The 27812-nt window shown below is 42.4% G+C and overlaps 1 protein-coding gene and 2 pseudogenes across 1 annotated transcript; 1 reads left to right on the top strand and 2 right to left on the bottom strand.

Moving 5' to 3' along the window:
• Positions 1-5920: 5920 nt before the first annotated feature.
• On the bottom strand, positions 5921-6440 carry LOC147452110 (uncharacterized; annotated as a pseudogene).
• Positions 6441-8497: 2057 nt separating this feature from the next.
• On the bottom strand, positions 8498-9052 carry LOC147452109 (uncharacterized). The gene has a single exon (XM_086519205.1). It carries the CDS (start codon positions 9050-9052, stop codon positions 8498-8500), a length of 555 nt encoding a protein of 184 aa, XP_086375331.1.
• A 24-nt stretch (positions 9053-9076) lies between these two features.
• LOC147452108 (uncharacterized) overlaps positions 9077-27812 on the top strand; it is a 61606-nt pseudogene continuing 42870 nt past the window's right edge.

Here is a 27812-nt window from a genome sequence, read left to right as displayed (position 1 = left end):
GGTTCATAGTATCCTTAAGTTGTACTCCTTGCATCCATCTAGCATCTTCAAAAGGATGATTTTTGAACTTAATAAGATACCGTCGGATAATCTTACCATGTCGTAGAACCTTGTCTTCATGCCAAAGGACAGCTTTGGGTTGTAGCACCTCTTCTTGGTCTTCAACTTCGGGAGGGTCTTCAATGATTGGTTCATTTGGTGGCTCTCCTTTGTAGGGCTTAAGTAGGCTTACATGAAAGGCATTATGTATGAGCCAATGGTTGGGCAACTTGAGTTGATAAGCAGTCTCATTGATGGGCTTCAAGATTTTGAAAGGACCATAGTATCTTTTTGCTAGTTTAGCATAATACTTTTGATGGCCCGTAGGATTTTTGCCTGTCGTTTGCCTTAGCTGAGCCTTAGGAAACTTGAGTAAGACCCAATCATTTTCTTTGAACATTAAGGCTCTTCTGTGCTTATCAGCAGCAGAGATTTGCCTTTGTTGAGAGATGGATATAGCCTCCCTAATCTTTTGAAAAGATTCTTGTAGGTCACAGCTATACTCATCGGCGGCGAAGATCTTCCTATGTACTTTGAGTATCAAGGGACTTTTAGGTCTTCCCTCAATGATCTCAAAAGGTGCTTTTCCCGTAGAAGTATGTACAGTATTATTGTAGGCATACTCTACAAGAGGTAAGTAATTTTCCCATTGTGTGCGTTGATCTACTTCGGTAACATAAGTCTTGAGTAGATCGAGTATCGTAAGATTGGCTATCTCACTTTGGCCATCCGTTTGTGGGTGGTAGGCCGAAGAGAAATTCACTGTTGTTCCTAGATTTTCAAAGAGACCTTTCCAGAAATTACTGGTCATTCTAGGATCTCTATCTGACACAATGGATGTCGATAATCCATGGTGCTTGAAACTATGAGATATGAAGAGAGTTGCCATTTTGTGTGCCTTAATAGTCTTTTTGACAGGAATAAAATGTGCTTGCTTGCTAAACCTATCAACTATTGTTCATATTTCTCTATTCCCATGGATAGACTTGGGTAATCCAAAGATGAAATCCATGGATATACTCTCCCATGGTGAATTTGGAATAGGCAATGGCTGGAGTAATCCAGGTTGCTTCCCTCTATCATACTTGGTCTTTTGGCATACTACACATATTGATACATACTCTTGTATGTCCACTTTCATGGTAGGCCAATAGAAGTACGTCTCTACTCCTCGGAGAGTAGGTTGAATACCTCTATGCCCCGCATATGGAGGCGCATGGGATTCATACATAACTTTCTCATAAAGGGAATGGGTAACACATAGCCTATTTCCGTGGAGAAGATAACCATCTTGGAAGGTGAATGGTTCCTCTTTCTTCCCCAAAGCAAGGGCTGACATTATGTCTCTAAAGTCAAGGTCAGTAGCATACTCATCTATCATAGAGGATAGATCATTGTGAGTAGCTATAGACACTGCATTAACTTTTGGTCGTCGTGAAAGTGCATCGGCAACTTGATTGTGCTTACCAGCTATGTGAGCAATATGGAAATTAAATCGCGAAAGAAAATTTGCCCACCTCATTTGTTTGTCGGAAAGCTTGGTTTGCGTCATGAAATACTTGAGACTTTGGTGGTCGGTTCGTAGGATAAATGGAGTCCCCAATAGGTAGTGCTTCCATGTGTCTAGGGCATGTAGAACAACTAAAATCTCTTTCTCATAAATGCCCAAGACTCGTTCATCAGTATTGAGCCTTCGGCTCTCATATGCTATGGCATGCCCTTCTTGAAGCAAAACTGCTCCAAGGCAATCTCCACAAGCATCGCATTGGACTTCGAATGGCTTTGAGAGATCCGAAAGCACGAGGACTGGTTGGGAAGTAAGCTTCTCTTTGAGATTTTCAAAAGCATTTTCCTCCTTAGCAGTCCATACAAACTTAACGTTCTTCTTAGTTAAGTCGTGTAGTGGTCCTGCTACTTGAGAGAATTTTGCTATGAAGCGTCTATAGTATGCGCACATACCAATAAAGCTTCTTAGCTCATGTAGATTTCTTGGGTTAGGCCATGCTTTTATTACCTCTAACTTTGATGGATCCATTTGGATACCATCTTTAGAGATAATATGACCTAGGTATTGAATCTCTTGAAGGAAGAATTCGCTTTTCTTTTGGTTGAGATAAAGCTTGTTCTCCCTCAATGCTTGAAAAATCACTTGGAGATGTTGCTTATGTTCTTCCAAAGACTTGGAGTAGATGATGATATCATCAAAGAACACTCCAGTGAATTTACGATATGGTCTAAAAATTTTCTCCATCAAACGATTGAACGTAGCTGGTGCATTAGTCAAGCCAAAAGGCATGACTAGATATTCATAAAGACCAAACGTTGTGCGAAACGCGGTCTTTAAGATATCTTCATCCACTATCCTTATTTGATGATAGCCACTATTAAGGTCAATCCTACTGAAGTAGGTAGAGCCTTGTAGCTTATCAAACAGATCTTCTACCCGAGGTACGTGAAATCTGTTTTTGATAGTGATATGGTTTAGTACTCGATAGTCCACACACATACGGTATGTACCATCGTTCTTTCGCACTAAAAGGACTGGAGAACAAAAGGGAGAGGAACTAGGCCTCACCATCCCTTTGTCTACCAGCTCTTGTACTTGCCTCATGATCTCCTCTTGTTGAGCTTGTGAGACTCGATAAGGAGGCTTGTTAGGTGGTGAGCTTCCAGGAAGGAGCTCAATACGATGGTCATCATCCCCTCGTTTTGGAGGTAAGTCCATAGGGATATCATCGATGAACACATCTTGGAATCCTTTTAGAAAATTAGACAAGTCTAACTCTTCTTGATTCCTATCATTTACATTTGATGAAACATTAGTATCCTTTAGAGACTCTTTGACAAAAAATCATGTACGCAGAAAGTGAGCTCTTCATTGACTTATCAAAAGCAAGAGGATTTACAAGTGGAATAGTGGGACCACGCTCACTAGCATCTATATACATGTTCTTTCCCCTGTAGGTGAAGTAGATTCTCCTTTCAGGGAACTTCATGTTGGCAGCCATGCGATCAAACCATGGTGCCCCTAGGATAACATCCAGATGTTGGAGAGGAGAGATGAAAAAATCTTCTTTGTCGACATAGCTTTGGACATGAAGCCTCAACTTCCCAATCAAGGGAGTAACAGAGGCTTGCTGTCCCTTGAAAGATGCGCCAGCTATTACCATATCTCCCATCTCAAAATCTTGAATGCCCAACTCTATTGATATGAAGTTGAGAGTAGAGCCAGGGTCAAACAAGATGAAGGCATCATGCTCTCTTACCTTTCCCCAAGCATAGGAGAGTGATGATCCTTTGCAATGAGCATCCTCTTTTGGAGGTTTGATGGTGGAAGCCATGGGAGTTTCATTGCGAGTATTCTTCTTGGGACAAGAACGATAGCCATGTCCTTGCTCCCTACACTTGGAGCACTTATGGTCCTTGCGAAAAGCTTCAAGCTCTTCAGGAGAGAGTTTTTTTTTACCTTTGTAAACTCCCTTCTCCTTGGACCGATTGTTGTTGTTGTTGTTGTTGTTGGAAGTGACTTGGGAATTATTTTGAGCATTGGTTTTTCCCTTTGCATCATTTTTATCTTTGTTTTCCATGGGCTTGACATTATGTCTAGCCCCTTGATGGAAATTGATGCATGAAGCAACCATGGTCTGATGGATTACTTCGCTAATAGTACCAGGCCATTGAGAGTTGATGTATTCGGCCATCTCTTCAGGTAGTCCCGCGCAGAATTGCTGCCTTTGCTCGGCAAAGTCTATCTTTTGAAAGACAGTAGCCTTGAGATGTAAATCCCAAAACTTGTCTACATATTTGTGGATAGACTCTCCGGTCATGGGAGAGGAGCTTCAAGCTGCGCCATTCGGTAAGCACTTTGTCCTTTGCATCGCTTGCAAGGAATTGCTTCATGATGGAAACTCGTAGAGTTTTCCATGTCTTTGGGGCTTCACCATTTCCATGAAGGCTAGCCCACCATTGACACTTGTATATATATTAACACTAGTTTGGTACCAAAACAGGACACTTAAGTGTCCTGTTTAAGGTTTTTTGTAAAAAACCTTACGCGTTTTCCAAAAACCATACTACTGATTCCTTTTGAGGGACTCTTATACCATATGTAAGTCATTTTTAAAAAATGTTAGACAAAGAATTATCCACTTTTAGGAACCCGATAAAGCATCCCAAAGCAGGTATGGTACAAAAGAATACGCTTACATCAACAATAATGCGGATTACACCTCAAAAAAAATCTATTGGACATGAAAAATATTCTTGGCTCACCCTTACAACCAAATGCATGACACATAGTTGCTCTCATCCACTTGAAAAATCATCTTCACAACTAGATAATTGAATCTTCTTGTCCCTATTCAGCAAAACAGCAACTCTAAATGGGCGTGAAATACATGTGCAATGCTCACGTTGCAAATCTAACATATCGGCAAACAAAAATTCTTGAAACCAATATAATGAAAATATCCACTACCACATAGACATAAACACTTCATAAACTTGCCATAAATTTTGTGCAATCACCTTATCATTGCAACTCAAGCATCATCACCTCATTATCCACTACTTGCTCTTGCAATCTCACCATAAACCGAAAACGATTGGTATCTTTCTTACCATGAAAGCATTTCCACATAATATATGCATTCACAGATACAGAATCTAGCATGCCCCAAAATAATGCATGCCACCATTTCCAGCCATGGATACTTGTCTCTAAGCTGTATCCAGAACCCAACACCATACTATCAAAGACATCACAACCTGCTTTGCATTTATTATACATTATAGCAATCTCAGGGCATGTAAAAACAACTCTCCGGCCACTTCTAGCCTGTCTTTGAACTTCACCACTATTCATGCCATATACATTTGATGCAAAAAAATAGCCTTTTTGTCCATCCAGATGCAACTCAAGAGTCCTTTCCCTGCATCAAATGCATAACATGATACACCTCTTTTACAACGATCAATCTACAGTAATTGTGACTCTGGGAAATCTTCCTGTGCCTCCATAGCCCTTAGCAGTCAAATGCAACAATAGCTTCACTAATGTGAACCATCGATCAAAGAAACATGATGAACTCTTTGCTTCAAGTCCACAACAAGTGTAGACACAACATGACAGGACAACTCTAGACATGGCAGCTTGTCATAAATACGAAAAGAGTAATTGTAACCAGTTTCTGAGTCGCATAAATTCCACAATTGAATTCCAACCTTGTGTGGCTTCTTAGGATTATAGATGCGACAAGGATTCAGCTTACATTTAGATGGAATTATTCTCTCATCAACAGTTACATTCTTTCCATAATTGTAGTGCAATTGAAAAGTGGCATTCAACCTTTCTTCCAATGATAAAACTTGCCATAGCTTGTACTCTCGCGTTCCCTTCACAAGAGGCCGTTGTGCGTTATCCCGTACATGCCAAAAACGCTTTATTTGTTGATATTACGTTTGCCCAATCTTTTCAGCATAGTTAGGATACCGCACAACACCACAAGTGTCTCTTTTCCAATAGCAATTTTTGTCTGACATAAATTGCAAGGCCATTCCAATAGACACTCCCAAAAACCGCAAGAATGAATGTCTATCTAATGCATTCCATTTTCGATTTGACTCCTGCTTTTCCAAGACCTTTTCACGTTTTTCCATGGTATATATATTCGTCTCATCCACAATAGTGTCTACCAATTAATCAAGAGGAAATAGAGACAAAAAAAGCTGAATCTCTGTAAGCTCTTTTGGAACCTGCCCCAAGTCTGGACCCACAATATCTACAAACGGTGGTAATCTTTTGAAAGTTCCTTCAGGCTCCACAAGCATTTTATCACCACTCTTCCAAGTTGGAAAGCTTACATTTGACCAATCACCCTCATCATCGGAATCCCGCAAGACAGGGCCTTCTGCCTCCAAAAGCTCATCTTCACACTCTTCTTCCTTGCCCACGGATGCATGTTCATCTCCAGACTCATCACCATCGTGCATAACATCCACGGTCTACCCTTTTTTACGGAATGTTTCCATGAAGTGCCCCATTTCTTGAGAATATTCTTTCCCTTCTTGTGAGCATGACTACTCTCAGCATGAGCATTTTTCCTCCTTGCATTTACCTCCACAACTCCAACATCACAATGTCTTACAAGAGCCTCATCACCCGAAATCCCAACAGCTACTTTGGCATGAAAGCTAATACCAAGTGATGAGGCATCCACATTAATTGCATCCACAGGACTACCAAAGCACTCTTTTGCATGTACTACCCTTGGTCCGCCTCGACCCACAATGTTCTTCTTAGGAGGACGACCTCTCTTAGCAACTAGAGAGGGCACACTAGGCACTCCAACAAGAGGCAAGCTTGCGATAGAAGCAATGTGAGACACACCCAAAACATCCATAGCCAAAGAATTCTCATGTATATCCACAACATCGGAATTCAATGCATCATCCATAGCATCCATCACATTGCTCGCATAATCATCCTCAAAAGGCATTTTAACCGCATCAGACGAAAGTAGCATGTCCACATTTGATAATACATTTGACTCTAAATTGTTTGCATCGCTCTTTTGTGACGCAAAAAACTCTGCCGAAGTAAACTCATCATTTACATCTTCAATGCATTGACGAGTTTCCACCCTTGCATCAGCAATCGGAAGAAGATGCATTCGCAACGACTCCCATGATAGCATGTACACAATGGAATCGCCTTCAAAGACACATTTGAACAATTGTTTGCATGCATTGAATGACAGTATCTTGCCTACATAACATTTTTCTTGCCAATCAAGAGGATGGGTTCGCTTTGCCCATGCAAGCCCAAACTCTGTGGCCGGATACAGTAGCTCATGACCTTCTAAAGCATGCCAAATTGGAAGGAGGGTCGACCACACCCTAGCACAGGTGCAACCGAAAGCAGAGCTTCTCATTCTCTCGCGATGGCGCTCTATGCACGAAAATCTGCAACGCTGTCCGAAACTGTTTCCCTGCCTGCGAAAGAATTCGAGCAATAATCGGATTTCGATTGTAGAACGTTAGCCAAACATTTTTGTTAGGTTCAATAAGTGTGTACACGCTCCTTTTTGGGTTCAATTTGAACCATTGGATAGGCTTGGTCATCCGATGGCTCCTCTTTGCCAACCCTCTCCCCTCCAAGGCTCCATAGCCAAAGCCATGAAAGCATAAAAATGTCACCAAAAAAGCTAAGTAGGAGGTTTTTTTGATTTTTTAAAAATCGGGACATTTTTTCAAGTCTTGAGAGGCAACCTAGGATAGCTTTCCAGTTTTCATAAATGCTCTCTTCCAAAAAAATCACCGCTTTTGAAGTGTTTGCAGGACATTTTAGTGTCTCGGGACACTTTAATGTCCAATTACAAGACTAGTGTTAAAGTCTTCACATATCGTTGCTGCTGACGTCGGTTCCCTTGGATTCCAGAACCCACCTACCATGCAAGAGAGTCAAATTCTGTATGAATTTTCCCCTCCGCAAGCTACTGATGCCCAACTTCCGCTTCTGCACGAACCTCCTGGCGATGAAGGGAATGATTTGGCTGTTAATGCTACCACTCCTCATGACTCAGTCACTGCAAGTGAATCTGGTGCTAATGCGACTGACCAGCAGCCTGCTGCACTTGTCGAGGATGCTCCTAATGTAGTTGATAAAAGGCTATGGAATGAATCCAAACCCGATGATGAGGAACTTCCACATGCAGAAACCATCCAGATCACAGTTGCTGCAGATGATGACGACCCTGATGAACCGCAATCTTACTCAATCTTGTTGGACATAATCAACAAGGTACCTCACCCTTACAATTTGGATGTGCTTGATAGTTATGAAGCCGTTCCACTTCACCCCGGCAATCCAAACCCATGCAAATCTTTCGAAATTCAGCCCTGCGAGAAAGGTGAACCCCCAAATAGCAGCTCCATTCTACCTCTTGCTCCATTTTACCTCTCTCTCGCTCTCGTGTGCCTGCACCATCTTCACCTGTGCACGATGTGAGGAGCACCGTTGATCCAAAAGGGCGTGATCTAAAAGATTTAGCGCCCCTTCGTAGCGCTCGTTGCTCGAGCCCCAGACCTCACTCTCAGACTCCCACGCTCTATCCAACTCGCCTAACACGCATCCGTGCAGGTATGGCGAGTCCGCGCGTACATAAAGCCTGCCCCCCTCTGCTGCGGATATCCGACGGTCTCAAATCCACGCAATGCCGAAAGCGCGCCCCTGCCGTAGATCCCTTGAACGTGATCCCGTGTCACTTATAAACGAGGGCAGCCCCCCTCAAGGACAATCGCGGGATGAGAGACAAGGCCGGATTTCATTTTGACACTGTGCTTCTCTGCAACTACAAAAGTGCGTTCTGTTTTTGTGGTTTTGAAAACCGTGCGGTGCATAAGAACTAGATAAATTGTTTGATGGCGAAGCTATCCTGGATCAATGGCATGGTTTCCATTAATAGCTTGAAGCAAGTACTTTTTCGGCATGTACGGTCTTTGTTTCAATCGCTTCATCTTCACGGTTGGCTTCGAGCACCATTCTCGAACTTGAGAAGCATGATTTCTTGCCCCCGCCCACGGAGAGAAGGGTGATCGGGGTTGAATATTGATGGCGAGGATACATTGGTAGGGGATTGTCTTTCAAGTTTACATTGGGTTTCAGGGATGTCGAAGATGAAAGTTGAGTATATTTTGATTGAACACAATCATCATCATCGGAAAGAAAGGTGCTTAAACTTAATGAATTAGAATTGTCTGACGGTATTGCAATTACTTCACCGTCGTTCTCATTTATACTGCCAAGTTCACGGACATCCCCTTCGGCATATTTCCCCGAACTTGCGGTGGATTCGTCACCATTCTCCGAGTTTTTATGCACGCTGTGGGCATTGCCGCTTCTTTGGGCAGCAAATTGAAAACACCAACCTCTGATTATGTCAAAGTAGGACGGTTCAGTAGAATCAAGAACCGGAAAGGCAAGCAGCCCCCCCATGGGTTCTGGAATCACCATGAAGCTTCAGAAGGGAAGGGTGGGATGGATCCATCAGGCTACCAAGAAGGAGGCTCTGATACCATGTTGAAAACTGAGAAGGGCGCTACATTGCTGCATGCCCAGTACACACACACACACACACACACACACAGAGAAAGAGTGAGAGATACGAGAGGACGCTGAGAGAGATGAGGTGATAACTGCATATATTAGTCAATTGAATTGAATACATTTATAAGAGCCCAAAGGGCGTGATCTGGAAGGGTGAAATCATTGAGTTGTGTCCCTTGGATGTTGGGCGGCTGACAATCAACATGCCTGATTGGGCATGTACTTCCAACACCAAGTGCAGCAATCATGCTCACTGCTCCATGACTCCTTGAGATACAACATGATGCCGCCAGCAGTACTTGAAATTTGAGCAGCAGGTGAGGCCGCTGCGAAGGAATTAGCGAGAGCTAATTGGACATCAAATGGGAAGCAGGAGTGTGCCTTGATGCTCTGTTGACACTAGCTTGCACAACATGACTACTGACCCCATTCCGCCACCGGACTACTTGTAGTACCGCTAGCACAAATAGCTGCATGCTTATTATTGCAACTTGCAACACTTGCGTGTCGAGCAGGTACACTCTAAGAGAATTCCATTCCTGTTGACAATATGGTGCGTGGTATGCACACAGCTGCAAGAGATTTGGCTAGGGCACAACGAGCTGAGCTCTTCCATTCCGGCTGCAATAGGGCAGTTGAAAATGTTGAGATTTTTCTCTGTTGTGTGCACGCTTGCATCATGACCCACCATCCCCTCACTCTTTCACCTTAGAGACACAGGTTCTCTTCAATATGAATGGAACTTTCAACAGCAGCACGAACAACAACAATGCATCTGCCAATCACCACGGGCTTTCCTCATACCCCAGTAGTGTTGGAATAAAATAAATTATGCCAGCTCTCATGCCTCGAGAAGCCAAATAATATGAGCACCCGTCATATCCCTGATCATCACCCTACATAACTAACTTATATCCACACGTTCAACACAGCCATCAATACAACTGCCTACCCACCTAGGACTCGGGAAACATTTTTTGTGGACCAGGCTAGGAACCTTTTCACACGCATATGAGCAGGCTAACTCTTAATTTGAGAGGGATAATCACACTAAAATCCTCATATTATAACTAAAAATTCCATGATGTGAACAGGCATGAGAACCTTCTTGCTCAAATTTGAGCCGGTCGTTTTTCATTTTGAATAGGCTTTGGATAAACCGAAACTATCTTTTCGTGAGCCTTGTACCCACCTATCTCTGTGTGTATTGTCTCTCTCTCTCTACCTTTTCTCTCACTTTCTCTATGTAACACACACACTAATGTAATCTCTCTCACACATGTGATGCTTCCCTGTGCCTCTGATAGTGGGAGACCTCCTTGCCTTTCACTCCACATGCTATCAATCACCAGTGTTTTCCTCTCCATGCTTATGACGCTACCCTCCTTGCCTATACCCTGATTTTAAGCTAGCCCATGTTGATGATGTCCCTTTTGGAGGTAACCCAACCGGACCACCTCTTGCTACTGCTCATGTGCCAATCCCAATTTTCCTGCATTGGTCCATGAATATACCCTCTCCAGCCCTTGTTGTTGACGATTATCCCCTTGCTCAGGGCTCTCTAATTGCCAGCACCATCTAGATATATGTATATTTTTCTATTACTCTATTAAGACAAAGGGTTTTCAGGCTGTCCACGTGGCCAACAGTGCAAGTGCTTGGTGATAGTTGGACCATGTGCAAGCAGGAGGCTAAGCAAGGGAGACTGTCGGGAGATGAACAGGCACCAGAGAGAGAGAGAGAGAGAGAGAGAGAGAGAGAGAGAGAGAGAGAGAGAGGATTGGTGATCGTGAGGCCCGCCTGCAAAAGGTGAAGAGATCAGGGGATTGAAATGCAACTCTCAGTACTCATGATCATGATGATTGCCTCCACCCTCTCAATATTGTGATGAATCATGACAGTGGGCTTGATGAATGTTAAGCTACTCTCTCTCTCTCTCTCACACACACACTCACACACACACGGAGCTCATCTTGAATGTTAAGCTGCTCTCTCTCTCTCTCTCTCTCTCTCATATTGCAGCTCATGCTGAATGCTAAGCTGCTCTCTCTCTCTCTCTCTCTCTCTCACACACACACTCACACACACACACACACACACACACACTCATTCACATACACACACATGTAGAGGTTTGAAGAGCCGGCAAGGAGACTGCCTAGAGGTGAGCAGGCACCGCAAAGAGAGAGAGAGAGAGAGAGAGAGAGAGGACATAATGATCACGAGGCCGGCTTGAAATATTCTCTTCTCCCCTTCTAAAATACTTACACTGGTACATACTGGCGAGTATCAAATTAAAATCAATAGAAGCGAATATCCCCTCCCCCCTCTTTCACGTGCAACAATTTTTCCAAGCTTCTCCTTCCACCTCCTCGGCTTCGATCAACCTTCCCTCTCCCACCCTACACCTGCATGATCTATGTCTCCCATCTTGCTCTCCTGCCCTTGTCTCCTCCCCATCCCGCTCTCTGCTTCTTCACTGCTTGTCCATCTGCCTCTCTTCCTCCCTCACTATAAGAGGTTGTGTGCACTTGTGGCGTTTTTAGCGATGGAAACACATTGAGTTTTTATACTCCCCAACATCGCTAAGACCGTCGCTAATAGCGTTGATATGAGAACGTCTCTATGAGCGTTGCTATAACCGTCGTTATATGTGTCACTATAGCCATCGTTGTATAGCGACGCTTACAAGCTACCTATAGCGACGCTTATAGCGACGCTTATAGCGACGTGGCAGAGCTTTATATAGCGACGCCCGAGAGTAAGATGTTTGGTGGCAGAGCATTCACCCATCAACCATATTGAATGTTTCAATAATAAAGTAAACCTAAATGAATCCAAGATAAGCACAGATTCACCTCTGGAAGAAAGTGCAAGCTTAGGTATAGACCCAAAGTAGTCACCCACAAGACAATATAACCATTAACTCTAGCATCCATAGTATTGTTTGCAGGGCATTCACCCATCAACCATAATGAATGTTTCAATAATAAAGTAAACCTAAATGAATCCAAGATAAGTGCAGATTCACCTCTGAAAGAAAGTGCAAGCTTAGGTATAGACCCAAAGTAGTCACCCACAAGACAATATAACCAATAACTACATCATCCATAGTATTGTTTGCAGAATAAAGATACAAAACTGAGAAAAGTAAATTGATGAAAGTAATCAATGACAATTGTACACATCAGAGGTAAAATAGCTTGATTGTTAAGCTTTGCAAATGTGATAGTTACATTACCATTGTCATTATTGAGAAAATATACATGGTTTTCCAATAGTTACAAAAAGACGTATACACGTCATTTCATGATACATATGCTATGACAAAAGGAAACTAATGCTATCTAGCTACGGATAGACTGATGTCGTCTAATCAGACGTCTCATGGCGTCCAAGTGGCGTATCTGTCGAATTCTGCAAAAAAAACAATAAGACAGCTTTCTGTAATTATAAACATATAATTTACAAAACAATACAACAAATAGAAAAGAGTAAACCCTAATACTAACCATGCCGCCACGAGAACTCAGAATGTCTATCAGGACGTTTAAGCCCTTTTTGTCTGCATATTCGCACTCGTACGGTGTGGAGTCACTTCCTGTCATCGACCATTGTTTAAAACATACAGAAAATCCATTATGTTAGAATTTAAAAGTATAAATAGATGTAACTACCAAACCTAAAGCGAAATGCAAAAACACTTACCAAATCGGCCTCAAATGATGCCCAACCGCCGCTCCCCAAGCAGTGCAAGCTTCCTGCCTCTACTCGCACTTTGGCTGCCTCCTTTTGTTGCTTCCACTTGTCAGGATTCTCGCGTGCTGCTTGCTTTGCATTCTTCCAATCTTCTTTGGATAGCCAATCTGGTCTGTTCCACCCATGCTTTATTGCTTTTTGCACTTCAGAAGGCTTGTGCTTGCAGTATTTGCGCATTCGGACCTTCATCAGATCTTCATTGAAGCGGTCATCCCGTGTTGACACGGAAAACTCGTCATGCATCATGTTGATGACTGTTTCTTTTAATTCACTTGGTACTTCACTTTAGGTGTTTAGTATGTAGTGTCTAAACACCTGAGAGCAAAAACCATGCATGCTCAAGATCACCTTCTTGCCTTCATCATCCAAGATGATTCCGCCACTGAAGTCGACGGAGTAAGGCAAGCCCTCTCGCCTGTGAGGCGTAAACCTGGGTGTCTCGGTAGGGGTCTCTAGCGGTGTGTCGATGGGGGTACGGACGTCAGGTGTCTCCACTCGAGTCTGGGCCCCGAAGCAAGGAGTGGCAACTGGGATGACTCCCAGAGGAGTAGGTAGTGGTGTGTAGCCAGCTGGGACGGCAGATAGCCATGCAAAACCTGGCATAGATGGCGATGCCGTGGCTGGTGTAGGGGCGGGCAAAGAAGGGGAGGGTAAAGAGCCTCGTCAAACACGAGGCGGTGTCGAGGCATCAACTATGGCATCCCCACAACAACCATTGCCGCCACCACTAGAGCACCAGTGCCTAGACAAGGGTGAAGATCGTCTCGTCGGCATCAAAGCTTCGGAGCGTGCTGAAGGAGTAGAACTATGTGATGGTGCTCCAGAGCGATGACGATCCTCGTACCACTGCCTCTGCCAGGGTGACAAACAAGAAAAAAAATCATCATCATCCATATCTGCATTAAACACACGAACATTTAATCTTAATATTGAATGGAGAAGAAAACATGGATAAGTAGAGAGAGAGAGAGAGAGAGAGAGAGAGAGAGGATTCATAAAGAGGGAGAGATTCCTGTGTAGAGAGATTCCTATGAAGTTTTTATGAATTTGTCTCCCGTGTACATTCTACGTATCTTGTAAAAGCGCTGCGCTCTGAGTGCGATGGAGATTGAGGCTGCAATCGCAAAGGAGGTGATCTGTCTCTGCTCATAGATGTTGCTCGCCCCTCCACTAGATCTAGTTGATCGGGTGAAAGAGACGCACCCCATAGAGAGTAGCAGCTTGATGCTCGTCTAGCACCACCTCAGCGGCTTCTAACTAAGCATCTTCTCCAATCTCCTCCATTGATGCCGCTGTGATTGGCACATGGTAGCCCTCATACATCCGTGCACTACGAGGGGCTACCTCTATGATGTACCACTAGTTTGATGCAGAATTTGTTCGATGAAATATCACCTGCCAAAGCCACATAACTTACATGAGAGCTTCCAAGCACATAAATTCTAAAATTGAATAGCTTCTAAGCACATAACTTACTTGTTCGCAATGCTCGGGTAGTACGAACCTGTCTCTTAGGTCGGTCCATTTTTCAGTTGAATCCACTTTAAGGAAACCAGACTCTCCTCTGCGCAAAGTAGCGTTGCGACCCTTCATGTTTATCTTGAACCATTGTACGTTGAACAAGTCGATAAAAAATCCTCTATAATCAATCCTCAAAATCTCTTGAAGCGTGCAGAAGTAAGTGAGTTCCGCCACCATAGGATCTGCATCAGAGGACCGTCGTCGACTACATTGTTCAAATTTTGCCATGATTCCACAATCTTGAGTAACACTCTTTTTGTCGATTTGTTCCACCCTAAAATGTCGACCTTTACACCATGCTGCTGTGTATGACTTATATTACAACCAACAGAGATTACGAGTGGCCGTTCAAACATCTAAAAAGTCACTAGTCGTACATTGCAAACTTACCTTGGTCACGCAACCTCGAGAGTACTCCCACTCCTCCTCATTCACTTATTCACCACACTGTTGTGCGCTTTTTAATTGGTTCTGCAGCCATCTTAAGCTCATGAATGTTGGTAGGCTCTCCAGACCCACTGGATAATGCATCGGTGGTCGTCTTTCCCATCTCCACTCGATCCGTGCCCTTTGTCGCTCTTTCTTTGCATCCTTGTATTTTGAAATCCACTTTTGCATCACTGGATTGTGAAGCATGCAAAATTGATTGATTTTAGCCTCTAGATCTTTTGTCATCTTCTTCTCAACACCGAGATTGCACATGACAATCCCAGATATACGCTCATCATCTATGGTTCTCCATAGCGTGTCCCGAGCTTTATCAAATCCGTCTAGCCACTCTCCAATGTAAACTAGGGACTCTGATACCAGCCAACCTTCTGCCATGTTACCCTCCGGACGTGCCTTCTGACGCAGTTATCCCTTAAGTGTTTTCATGAAACGTTCTAAAAAGAACATCCATCTGGAATGTACTGTGCCAGCTATTTCCACCTGATCAACTATATGAACAAGAATATGCACCTGAATGGTTAGCATGATAGTAGGAAAGTGTTTCTCAAACATGCACACAACCTCCACACCATTTAGTTTGGCGAATGGTATATAGTATACATTGATCTCCTTTTTGTGAGATCCATTGCGCCAACTTTGCAAGTTTGTAGATTGTGTTACAGACGTCAGGAGACAAACATCCCTCAATGGCCACCGGTAAAATAAATTGCAAAACACGTCTAGCAATGATATTAAAGTCCACACATTAATTTGTTACACAATTCCCACTATGATATATTCCACTTGAAACATACCTGACACATTTTATGTCAGTCGTGTGACTTTAAACCGGTAAGCTTTCCTTCTTTAGTGAAACACGTTCGGAGCGAGTGCATTATGCCAGTTGGGGTCCGTACATATCGAATGGTCTCTTTTACTTTGCATTCTTGGGCTCCTGTGAAAATCCATGGTACTTTAGCGAGTTTTATCGATCCATCGGATGCTGTCTGCAGCCAACATTGCTCCATACCATTGGATCGAACAAGTGATTGATCATGAGTCGGGGCCAATATAGTAACTCGTACCATAGAGAGAGTCTCTTCATGCCTGGGGACAAACGATCATCACACATCTCCTTCTGCTCTAACCATACTTGTGCAGACATCCTCCGTGTCTTTCTTTCCAAAAGTTCATCGCGTAACATATGATTCTCTAGAAAATACGCTTGATGACCTCTATTTGCTTCTTCAATGAGGGCACCCGACGTGCATTCAGTCTAGGTCCACATGTGACACATGCTCTGTATCTGCTTGTTTGAAGCCCTGCGTGTATACACATGACAATAGATAAACTTGAGAAAACCCAAGATTTACAGTGTTTGATTTTGAGTGTAAATTACCTGAGCATTCTGTTAGTCCGAGATAGTCATGCATGGTCCACATTAGAATGCCTCTGATCAAAGCATTCCGTCAACATGTATGTCGGCTCATATCCACCACTTCTATTCCAATCCACAATTGTTGTAGCTCTTCCAATAGTGGACAAAGATACAAATCCATATTCTTCACTTTATACCACCCCGGCACAATCAAGCTTAGCCACAAGTGACCCTTCTTGGTAGTCAACCACAGGAGAATGTTGTAGTTGACGCTTACAACGGGCCATAGACTATAAGATGTTGATATTTGGCCAAATGGATTTAGGCCATCCATAGTCAGGACTAGGTGCAAATTTTGAGCTTCTCTGGAAAAATCCGGCCATGTTTCGTCTATATGTTTCCAGGCTGCGCAATCTGTAGGAATTTGTAGCACACCATCTGAAGATTTATTCTCCTCATGCCATGATGCTAGGGTGTCCATGGACTTACATTCGAAGAAATGCTTGACGCGAGGAAGCAGAGAAAAATGTCGCAAAACCTTTTGTGGAATTTTTGTTCCGTGGAGATCTACTTGATTTCTCTCAGAATCACATTTCAGACACTTCTCCATGTCTATGTATCCCTCTGAAAAGAATGCAGTTGTTAGGACAAACGTGAATCAAATTGTAATCCATCCCCAAGTTTCACAAGATATTTCTTTCTTCTTCTCTGGGATCTGGCATCACATTATCAGTTGGCAGTATGTGCTCTTTGAGCAATCTACACAACAAAAAAAATGCGGTACACTTGTGTAAGTAATCTATCAGATCATTATACATCTAGAGTTGTGTAAGTAATGCTTGATGCGAGGAAGCAGAGAAAAATGTCGCAAAACCTTTTGTGGAATTTTTGTTCCGTGGAGATCTACTTGATATCTCTCAGAATCACATTTCAGACACTTCTCCATGTCTATGTATCCCTCTGAAAAGAATGCAGTTGTTAGGACAAACGTGAATCAAATTGTAATCCATCCCCAAGTTTCACAAGATATTTCTTTCTTCTTCTCTGGAATCTGGCATCACATTATCAGCTGGCAGTATGTGCTCTTTGAGCAATCTACACAACAAAAAAAATGCGGTACACTTGTGTAAATAATCTACCAGATCATTTTCGACCTGGTCGAATGAGCACTGCATCTGTGCAATTGGGAGCGAGGCTCCACCTAATCTTCAGACACACAAGAGTTTTGAGTTAGTATTGGTTCTTTTTCAAAGTGGATCTTTCATGGCTGGATTTTTTTTCTTTTTTAGTGTGTTTTTGGTTTCAAATCGTCTGCGCCTTGCTTGATTTTGCTATGAATCCTCACAGTCAGAGGCCCGACGCTTTCCTAGTCGCACTGCGCACTTCTTGACACGTTTTTGGTGAACCCGACGCGAAGTACGCTAGGGTGAGAGTTAAAAATATTCATTGAAGGTCTCAAAAGAAAGGTTTAAAGGTATGGAGCAACAGAAGCAATAGGGGGTTCGGTTTGATCCAGTCACGATGCAAATGTTTCAAGCTTTTGTAGTGTTTATGCAGCAGCAGCAAGCTACAGAAAGGAGGGAGCTTTCATCAACCAAAGCGCTTCAATCTGTGGTGAAGAAATTGGACCAATTTAAAGGTAAAGATGTAACAAAGTATCTTTGTGGGTATGTAAAGGAGATGGAGCTTCATCGAGTGCCCGAAGCAGAGATGGTGCAAAGTTTTGAACTTGCTGTGGTTCCCGAGATCAGAGAGCATGTAAGGGGAATTAGAAATGAGCATGGGGCAACTTGGGAATCATTCAAATTAGCCTTGAAGGAAGAGTATTTCATGAAGGACTCCGAAAGGGTAACAAAGAGGACTTTCTTAGAGTGGGTAGTTCGGCCAAAAGAGGGGCTCTCGCCTACCGAACTGCTAAGGGAATTCAAACGTCGTTATGATCAACTGTCAAGGACTGAAAAGGCTACGCTAAACTCAGAGAAGACAGAGCTCTTTTTGCAGGCAACAGGAAAAGAGATTCAAGAGAAGTGAGAGCTACTACTTGAGGATAAGGATGCAGAACAGGGTTTGAAGACTGATTGGAATGAGGTCCAAGATGCCATTTCACTGCTAGCTAAGCCACAACGATGAAGAGATAAGATGATAGTCAACCCTACTCAATCCTCAAGTGTTTCTGAGAGTCCTATAAAGCCTGTGATTGTGGTTCCAAAGAGTGAAAAATCCATCCTAGATGATATTGTCAAAGGAATGCAAGAGCTCAAGTTAAAGCTTACAAGGCTAGAAGAAAAGGGGCAACCATTAGGTCAATCTACAGGGCAACGACCGCAAACTAGAGAAGGATTTGTCAATAGATGCATATGGTGTGATAGTACTGACCATGGAAGGAGGGATTGTGAAAGTTTTAAAGACGCTTTGAAAAAGGAGCTCCTTATCTTTAAAGATGGAAAAAATCACTTAAGTGAAGTAGGTAAGCTCTTGGGAACAAACTTTGGCAAAGGTGGGATGAAGAAACTAGTTGAGGACATGGCTACTAGCCATGCCATCTCAATGGTTGAGGCAGCCGCCTATGGGTTGAAGGTGGATCCTATTAGAAGAAAAGGATCAATCAAGTTTGGAGAAGAGGAATCTAATGGCATTGGAGAGCTATGGCCATGCGCTATAGAGTCTGCTATGAAGGGTAAAATGAATACAGAGGTTTTACATGAAGCTGGAGATTGCATTCGGCTTGAAACAGGTTGGAATGACCCTGTGGACTCTTTGTCAGTGCATGCATATATTGTCAAATGTCAAGCAAACGAGGCCATTGTTGAAGAGAAACGTAGGCGCGAGAATGGGGATGAAGGGCCTTCAAAGCGGGCAACGAGGAGTGGAGGTAGAAATGACACAGTGCTTCCTAGATCACCTTCCCCGCAACAAATGCCTGTCTCTGAAGTGCCTATGCAAGAAGCCTCTAAAGACAAGAAGAAGGATGCAACAAAATCCAAAGCAAAGGGTCCGGCCTACAAACTCCAATCCGATATAGAGGCAGCAACAGATCTCAAAAAGGTTTTGGAAGAGAGGATTCTAAATAGTAAGGTCGAATTTACCTTGGGTGAGGTCCTTGGTATAGCAAAGCGGGAATTCCACAAAGAAATAATTGATATCATAAAGAGGAAGCGGCAGTCTCTTACTGAATCTATCCATGTACAGGGTGAAGAAGAGACTTTAAATGCACAGGGTGTACAGGTCTATGGCAAACAAGGTGATGAATCTATTGTTGGATGCTACAAGTCTAGGGGAGGAGTAAAACACGTTCGCTTCTTGGATGATGAAGATGAAGTGGAGACCACTCACAAGAGCTACTACTTGAATAGTCACTGGGAAAGAGCAACTACTGAGACGCTGGTAAAAGTGGGAGACTTAGAAGAGCCATACATTGCGTTGATAGATCATGGGTCGGAAATTAACCTCATGTCAAAGAGTCTTTATCAAAAAGGGAAATGGCCAATTGATATAAATCATGGATAGATGATTCGTGCAGCAAACAACTCATTAGGGGAGTTGTACGGAGCTTGTCCAAATGTAAAGGTGACTATTGGGGATGTGAAAGATGACCAAAATTTCTTTGTACAGGAGATGTCTACATATCCTCTTATTCTTGGGCAGTCATACATCACTGCTACTCGCATGGAAACCAAGGTGATGGATGATGGGTCAGCTTATGCAAGAATAAGGAGCAGGGATGGAAAGCGTGCAGTACAGTTCCTTACTGTTTGTGTAGACCATGAAAGGAACCGTGAAAGTCTTAGAGAGCAACCCTTGCCAAAGACGAACAAAGAATTCAAGGACTACAGGAATATGAGGGGTTTTGGCCATGTACCATTGTAGAGCGGGATTGCAGTGGTACAAGAAGAGAAAGGTTCTCGCATGATGTATATGCAAAGGATACATTTTCTACAGGTTTTGTAAGATTATCAGACTATGGATCTATTGCTTTTACAGAGTGTGAGGACTTAAAGCGGGGTGAACGACAACATGCAAATAGTGTACAAAGATGTTTGAAGATGAATGGTTTGCTAGAAGAGGAAGAATGCATTGCAGGTGTGTTTGATGAGTGTTCTTTTGTGGATACTATGCAAGATTTGGAGTCTTTAATGGATTGCAATTTGCATATGGGAAGTGAGGTTGTGAAAGTATGCTCAATAGAAATGTACAAAGTCATTGAGGATTTCAAAATGCTCAAGGTGTTGATGTACGAGTGGAGACTAAGTATAAGTCCGTGGAAGAGAAAGTAAAACCAGTGGCATTACCTCTACCAAAAGACTGCACAAATAAGATGGAACAAGCTTCTTTGCAACCTAGCCTTCGTGACCCAAGCAAGATTGGACACAAGTTCACAAAGGATTCTTTGAAAGAGTTAAAGGTTGGTTGCGAGGACAGTTTGACAAAAGCTGAAAAGATATGCTTGCCAAACACGGAAAAGCTTTTGCATTTGAGCCTTATGAGATAGGGTGTGTTGATCCATCCATTGTTGCTCCTATGGTGATCTTCACTATCCCTCATGTACCTTGGAACTTGAGGCCTATTCCTGTTCCAAAGGCTCATTTGCCAAAGCTCATTGAGTTCCTTAATGACAAGATCAAGATGGGTATCTTGGAGCCTTCTTGTGCTCCATATTCAAACAGGTGGTTCACTGTTCCAAAGAAAAAGGGTTCTTTGCGCTTTAAGATATGCAACCTGTAAATAAGGTGACAATCAGAAATGTGGGTATAGGGCCAATTGTCGATGAGTTTGCAGAGGCATTTGCAGGGAGGGCAATATATTCTATGGGAGATTTGTACTCAGGGTATGATCAGTTCCAACTAGCAATGGAAAGCAGGGACCTGACTACCATGAGGACACCCTTGGGTTTAGTAAGGATGTGCACCTTACCTCAAGGGGCAACGAATTCAGTTGCACACATGATGAATGGTATGAACAAAGTCCTACGTGATGATAGCCGTTTTTCGGCTCTCCATAATTGCCATACTAGATTACTCCACCCTACCAAATTCACCCAAACGCTATGGCTATCCTTACCATTTCACTGTACATAGGCGTGTGTGAGTTAGGGGGCTTTTCCCATATCTTCTTAAAAACCCTCAGCTAGCTAGTCACTGGGCTAGGTGAGCCAAAAAAAATAAAAATAAAAATAAAAAATAAAAGTATATTATGGCCTCTTTGTGTGTAAATATTTCATTGTATATATGGCCTAAATATAGGGATTTTTTATAATTATTTTGGTATTTTATTTAAATATTTCTACTTAGGTGTGTGTTTTATTAAACATATGTACACCTTCTTTCATCCTCTTACACCATAAGTATATTTTTTGCCAATATGTACATACTCTAACCTTATATTTTTCCTTTATACAAATCACTCCCACATTTTCACCCTCACCCTCGTGAAAACAAAAAATTGATTTCTACTCATTGGTCAAGTTTATTATATTATTTACTTGCATACCTTTTCCTCTTTCACCCAAAATAATTCAAAGAGGGACCATATCATATGATTCCAATATCTTTCCATATCCATAACTCCTCCATATTTTTATTATTATTTTTACTCATTATTCTAACACCATGTGCTCATTGAGCTAAAGTCCATGAATAGTCCATACACTAGTCCCACCATGTATATATTTCTTTATTCACCAATAATCCTCCTCCATGCATGTGTCAAGGGCAACTTGGATGCTTTGTATTATGATATGACAAAGGAGGGGCTCACTCTTGGATGCATTGTACAAATTCAACAAAGGAGGGGTCCACTAAAAGACTTTTGCAAGCATAAAAACAGGCTTTTTGGTGAGAATTTTGGCACCTATCTCCACTCCGAATTTGGAGCAGTGGTCAAAAGAGAAAATGTAGCCCACGCTCTGAATAGTCACCTCAAATTTTTTCATGATTTTTGGAGCTACCAGCGGTGAGCTATGATTTTTTGAGTGGACCCCAGTCTGCCCACTTTTTTCACAAGTAGCCCATAGTCTTCTCTCACCTCTTTCCACACTTCTACACACACACACACACACACATTTCTCTCAATCCCTCACTCAAACCTGCACCTTCAATGGTTTCTCTCACCTTCTTCACCATTAACCTCCCCACTTACTCCCATAGCTCTCATATGAGCTCTCCATGTACATACACCATCTCTATGCCTCTGTCTATTATCTCCAAAGTACGATTCCATCTTACTCCTTATATATATACATAAATTCAGCATGTGTACCATGCTTAACCTCTGCAAATCAAAAGATCTCATCAACGGAATTACCATTTTCATCACGATGATCAACCTTGGCAGTGGTGGCGTAAAGAAGAGAAGACGAAGAAGAAGATCGATGGTCATTTTGAGAACCTACACAAGTAAGTCCAAAACTTCTTCAAGCTTCACCATCACAAGGATTTGCTCACTTCATTCAACCATCTTACTCCAACCATCCCACCCATTCTACCCATTGTAAATATATCATTAACTTTCTAGTGATTACTAACACTAACCACTAACATACTAACACAAAATAGCCATTGACCTAACCATAAAAGACACCTCACCTCAAGACATGTGTATAGTAACTCTCTCTCTCTCTCCTTACTTACTTTCACCTTATCTACCATCAATAATGCTCTCTTTTGAGCCCACACCCATGACTCAAGCAGACAAAGAAGGCCCACAATGTTTTGATATTCAAAAAAATCATAATCCTGATTTGTTAGCTTGTAAATTAGGATTTCCAATCATCCTAATGAGGGGTCTCCAACCTATAAATAGGCCCCTCTCCTTCTTGTAAAACAACCTCCAACATCTCACATAGCACCCCAACACTCTATGCGTGAGGAGAGACTTAGGTGTAGCAACCACTTGTGAGCTTCACTCTTGGTGTGAGAGAAGCCTTCAAGCTACACATTGCAAGTGAGAGAGCGTGAGTTCCACAAATCTCAAAACCACTATTGTACATGCTCCTTCATCATCAATAAATTGAGGTTTGGTGCATCAAAGGCGTGATTCGACGTTCAAATCTTCGTCCTTCCATTTGTGCAATACGGTTTGGTGAATTCAAGGTGACTTGTGTATTTTGAGTTTTATCGGTTGATCTTGATTTTAGAAAGTGTTTTAGTGTGTTTTTCATTGCCAGTTTTGTGTCCATTGTAAGAGGGTATTGTGGTGAGAGGTCTCCCACACCCTAAGACAGTGTGTGTGTGTTTTGGCAATGATTAGCAATCACTAAGCATTGAGTGATTTTTGTACAAGTTCTACGATAGCATCATAACGAACCATCTCCATTTGCAAGTCACAAATAAGGTATTACGCAAGATCCTTTCCTCTCTCTCTTCCCTTTGCTCTAGCTCTCTCTGGTCCATTTCATGTGTGTCTTGGTGTGAGGTTGCTTGTGTGTGTTGTGTGGTGCATCTTCTTGGTTGTGCCAAAATCTCTCTTGCGTCCTAGTTCGCATACCATAACTAGGTGGTGCCCCTATCTTGTTTGTGTTTGGCTGTGGGTTTGTTGTTGCGATGTGCTTGTGGTTGCCCCAGCCGCAATTGAGCAGCACGGGAGCCTTGAGGGGTGTTTAGAGGTCGCCTCTCTTGTTGCCCGCCCCGGACCGCCTCAGTGACTTCATACCGCAAACTACAATGCCTTTCCTTGATGATGTGCCAATCAAAGGATGTGATGTAAGTGATTAAGATGTGTCTCTAGACTCAAGGGGGTGCCGAAAGTATGTGGCAACCCATATAAATGATTGTGATAATATCTTGTCAAGGTTGGAAGAGGTGAACCTTACCTTGTCTGGCCAAAAGTCAGTGTTTGGTGTGAATGAAGTTCTTATTGTGGGAGATATGTGCGGGCCATATGGTAGAAGGCCTTTTCCTGCAAAGATTGATGTAATCCAGAGAATGAAAGAGAAATGTATAAATGTCACTGAGGTTCGAATATTCTTGGGTGCGTGCATGCGTGTTTTATGTTATCTGGATTCCGCATTATGCACATGTAGCACAGCCTTTGTATCAGCTTTTGAGAAAGAACCAAAAGTTTCAATGGGAAGAAGTGCATACACATGCCATGAGGAAATTAAAGAAGTTGTTGCTTATGTCTCCAACTTTGAGAAAAGCAAACTATGAATGTGGAAGATATGTAATTGTGACAGTGGATACTAGGCCCACAGGAATTGGATGGGCGATTGGGCAAGATGATAATGATGGCAAGCGATATGTGGTGAGGTTTGGAGCAAAAGTCCTAAGCGCTCGTCAACGCAACTATCCACAGGTAAAAAGAGAGTTATGGGGAGTAGTCACAGCTTTGAAATGTGACAAAGAGTATTCGGTAGGAGCAAATGTAATAGTGGAGAATGATTGTCTACCCCTTCTTGGAATGATAACAAGTTGCTCAACTCCCGACATTGCTATGTTGAGATGGATTGCCTACATAAAGTCCTTGAATCCAGAATTTAAGCATATTGCAGGGAAAGATAAATCCAGTTGTGGATATGCTTTCAAGAGCAAGGTATGAAAAAGAAGAAGACATGGTTGTCGAGGGCGATGATGTAGGCACACAGTTCTATAGTATCTCTCATGCCAAGGGTGATCATGTTTGCCTGTCAAATGCACTTGAGTCGTTTACAGAGGACCTGTATCAAGGTGACTGGTTGCTCATTAGACGCTATCTGAGCACTTTAACAAGGCAAGAAGGGTGGACTGATCAAGAGTTCAAAAGAATACGGAGAAAGGCCTATGGATACTTTTTGAAAGATGGGTACTTATGGAAGCGTCCAAAACAAAGAAATGGAATGCCCATGAGAGTGGTGAATGATAAGGACGCTCAAAATGAGCTTATGAAAAAGTTTCATGAGAGTCTTTATGCTGGACACAGAGGTGTATGGGCCACCTTTACTAAAATGAAAGAGAGGTATTGGTGGAAAGGTATGTATACAGATGTATCTCACTTTGTGGAGTCCTGTGAAACCTGTCAAATGTATTCAAATGTACGTCACCGTGATGGGTTGCACCCTACTTACCCATTGGCCATGCATTACAAGTGGGTAGTAGATCTGGTTACGATGCCATTGGGCTTATGGAAAATGAGATACATAGTGCTTGCACGGGAAGATTTAACCAACCAAGTTGAAGGTCGTGCTCTAAGAACGAAAAGCACAGAAGGGGTATGTAAGTTCCTCTTGGATGATGTAATTAGCCGTTATGGTTGTGTTGGGAAAATAACAGCGGACAGGGGTGAGTTGGATGCTGACAAAGCAAGGGAGTTTTTCTCTAGATTAGGCATTAAACTTGCTCTCACTACTGCATATAATCCTGAGGGAAATGGAAAATCGGAGCGTGGGCATCCTCCTATCATTAAAGCTTTGGCTAAGGCCTGCAAAGGTAAAATGGGAGAGTGGCCTAGGTTATTGCCTTATGCTTTATGGGCTGATCATACAACTCATAGCTCAGTTACTAGTTATATGCCTTTTGAGTTGATGTATGGTCAGAAACCTATAATGCCGATTGAGGATGTAGTTCCCACATGGAATGTATTGCCTTGGGAAGATGGAATGAGTAGGGAAGACCTTCTTGCTCTGCGCATACAACAGTTAGAAAGAAGACCCCAAGATATTGAGATTGCAGTAGCACGATTGAAAGATGCAAGGTTAAAGAATAAGGAAAAATTTGATAAGAGGCATAGGCTCAGACCTAAAGCTATTGAGGAAGGTGATTGGGTTTGGTGTATGACAGTAGTCTTGAAAACCAACATTCAACAATAAGAAAGCTTTCAAAGAGATGGTTTGGTCCTTATGTGGTTCAGCATGTACATGGGAATGCAACCTATACCTTGCATGAATTAGATGGGACAAAAATGAAGATTCCCATTGCAGAGAAAAGAATCAAGTTATTCAAAAGAAGAGGTGATACAGATCCCTTTGATTCACAGGAAGGTCAAAATGAAGGCTCTGATGAAAATGGTATGGATGTGGATGAAGAACAAGAGAATGATGCATTAGATTTTGTTGCAAGCGATGATGAAATCGACATGAATGTTGACTTAAATGAAGACTGGACCTGCAAAAGATATATGTGGCACATGTCGGAGGATTTGCAGGTTTAGAGGGGATGGATGTCGTGCCATGGCACATTCATAATGTGAAATTAAATTATCTACCTCACTCTTAATGTTTATGATGTGTCGGACCAAATGCTACAACGTACATAGTGTGATATATGCGAAAATGGATGTCACGGTTGCAGTCGTGTACATACCTTGCCGGGCGAGCGAGGCCCTACACGTGGCACCATGGAATGATTTTTCACATAAATATATGCCTAATTTGCTTTGGGAATGTACAAATGTCAAGTGTTTCGAAGTGGCACACTCGTTTTGCCTAGAAAGTTCAATGTGGGCAATCTCGGCCAAAAATAGCAAGTTTCGTGCGCTGGTGTGAAAGACGTGTCCGAAGTGCGTACCAAGTGGTAAAATGAGGTTCAATGTGAAATTTGAGCCCAATGGGATTTTTCCACAATTTTAGGGATTTTTCCCAACTCGTTTGGGCTTTTTACGGACAAAAAGTGACATTTTTGGGCTAAAAATGGTCAAAAATAGCCTTAAAAATGCTCAAAAAATCTCAAAATTCCACATCAACGAGGCTGGAGTTGTTACTCAAGTTGTGTGGGAATTTTTAGATCCAAGAATGAGCTCATTTGGGCACATGAGCAAGGAGATATAGCCATTCCTCTACAGGGTGCTAGTGCAGTCCCGTGCAGCTTCCACTACATGGTTGAGGCTCTGAGGCCTCCAATTAGGGTTTCCCCCCCTCAAATAACTACTTGGGATTCTCCAATGAAGTAATTAAGCTTCCATGAAATGGTCACGACGAAGAATCGAAGCGTAAATTTAGGGTTTTTAACAGGTCGAATGAGCACTGCATCTGTGCAATTGGGAGCGAGGCTACACCTAATCTTCACACACACAAGAGTTTTGAGTTAGTATTGGTTATTTTTTAAAGTGGAGCTTTCATGGATGGAGTTTTGTTCTTTTTTAGTGTGTTTTTGGTTTCAAATCGTCTGCGCCTTGCTTGATTTTTCTACGAATCCTCACGGTCAGAGGCCAGGAGCTTTCCTAGTCGCACTGCGCACTTCTTGACACCGCAGCAATTCCTCCGTTACTTGTACCCGCTTCATGATCATTAGCGCCTCGAGTTTGAGCACGCTTTGGAGCCATTTTTTGTACTACACTTAGGTTGTACACTTAGAACTTTAAATTGGTCAATTTCCCTAGTAATTTCCTTGAAATCTAAGGTCATTTTTACATATAAGTAGCCATGTTATTTTTTTTGAATATTACCTTACTAAATTTTTTTAAAGAGAGTATGTAATTTGAACCCTCGCCAACTCGGATTCACACTTAGTGTTGTTGCACTATCCCTAATTTATATATATCAAAATCTTTCCTAATCTTAATTAATCAAAAATTAAGTGTGTAAACTATGAAATTGAAAGTTTAGAAATGTATTAATTTTATGCATGACATTTCTAATCCAATTCTAACTTCAATTTATATACTTCAACTAAA

The sequence above is a fragment of the Adiantum capillus-veneris genome, chromosome 8 (genome assembly GCF_014529385.1).
Source record: "Adiantum capillus-veneris isolate H3 chromosome 8, ASM1452938v2, whole genome shotgun sequence".
Classification (NCBI taxonomy): Eukaryota; Viridiplantae; Streptophyta; class Polypodiopsida; order Polypodiales; family Pteridaceae; genus Adiantum; species Adiantum capillus-veneris.
This window is presented reverse-complemented; position numbering and strand designations above follow the sequence as displayed.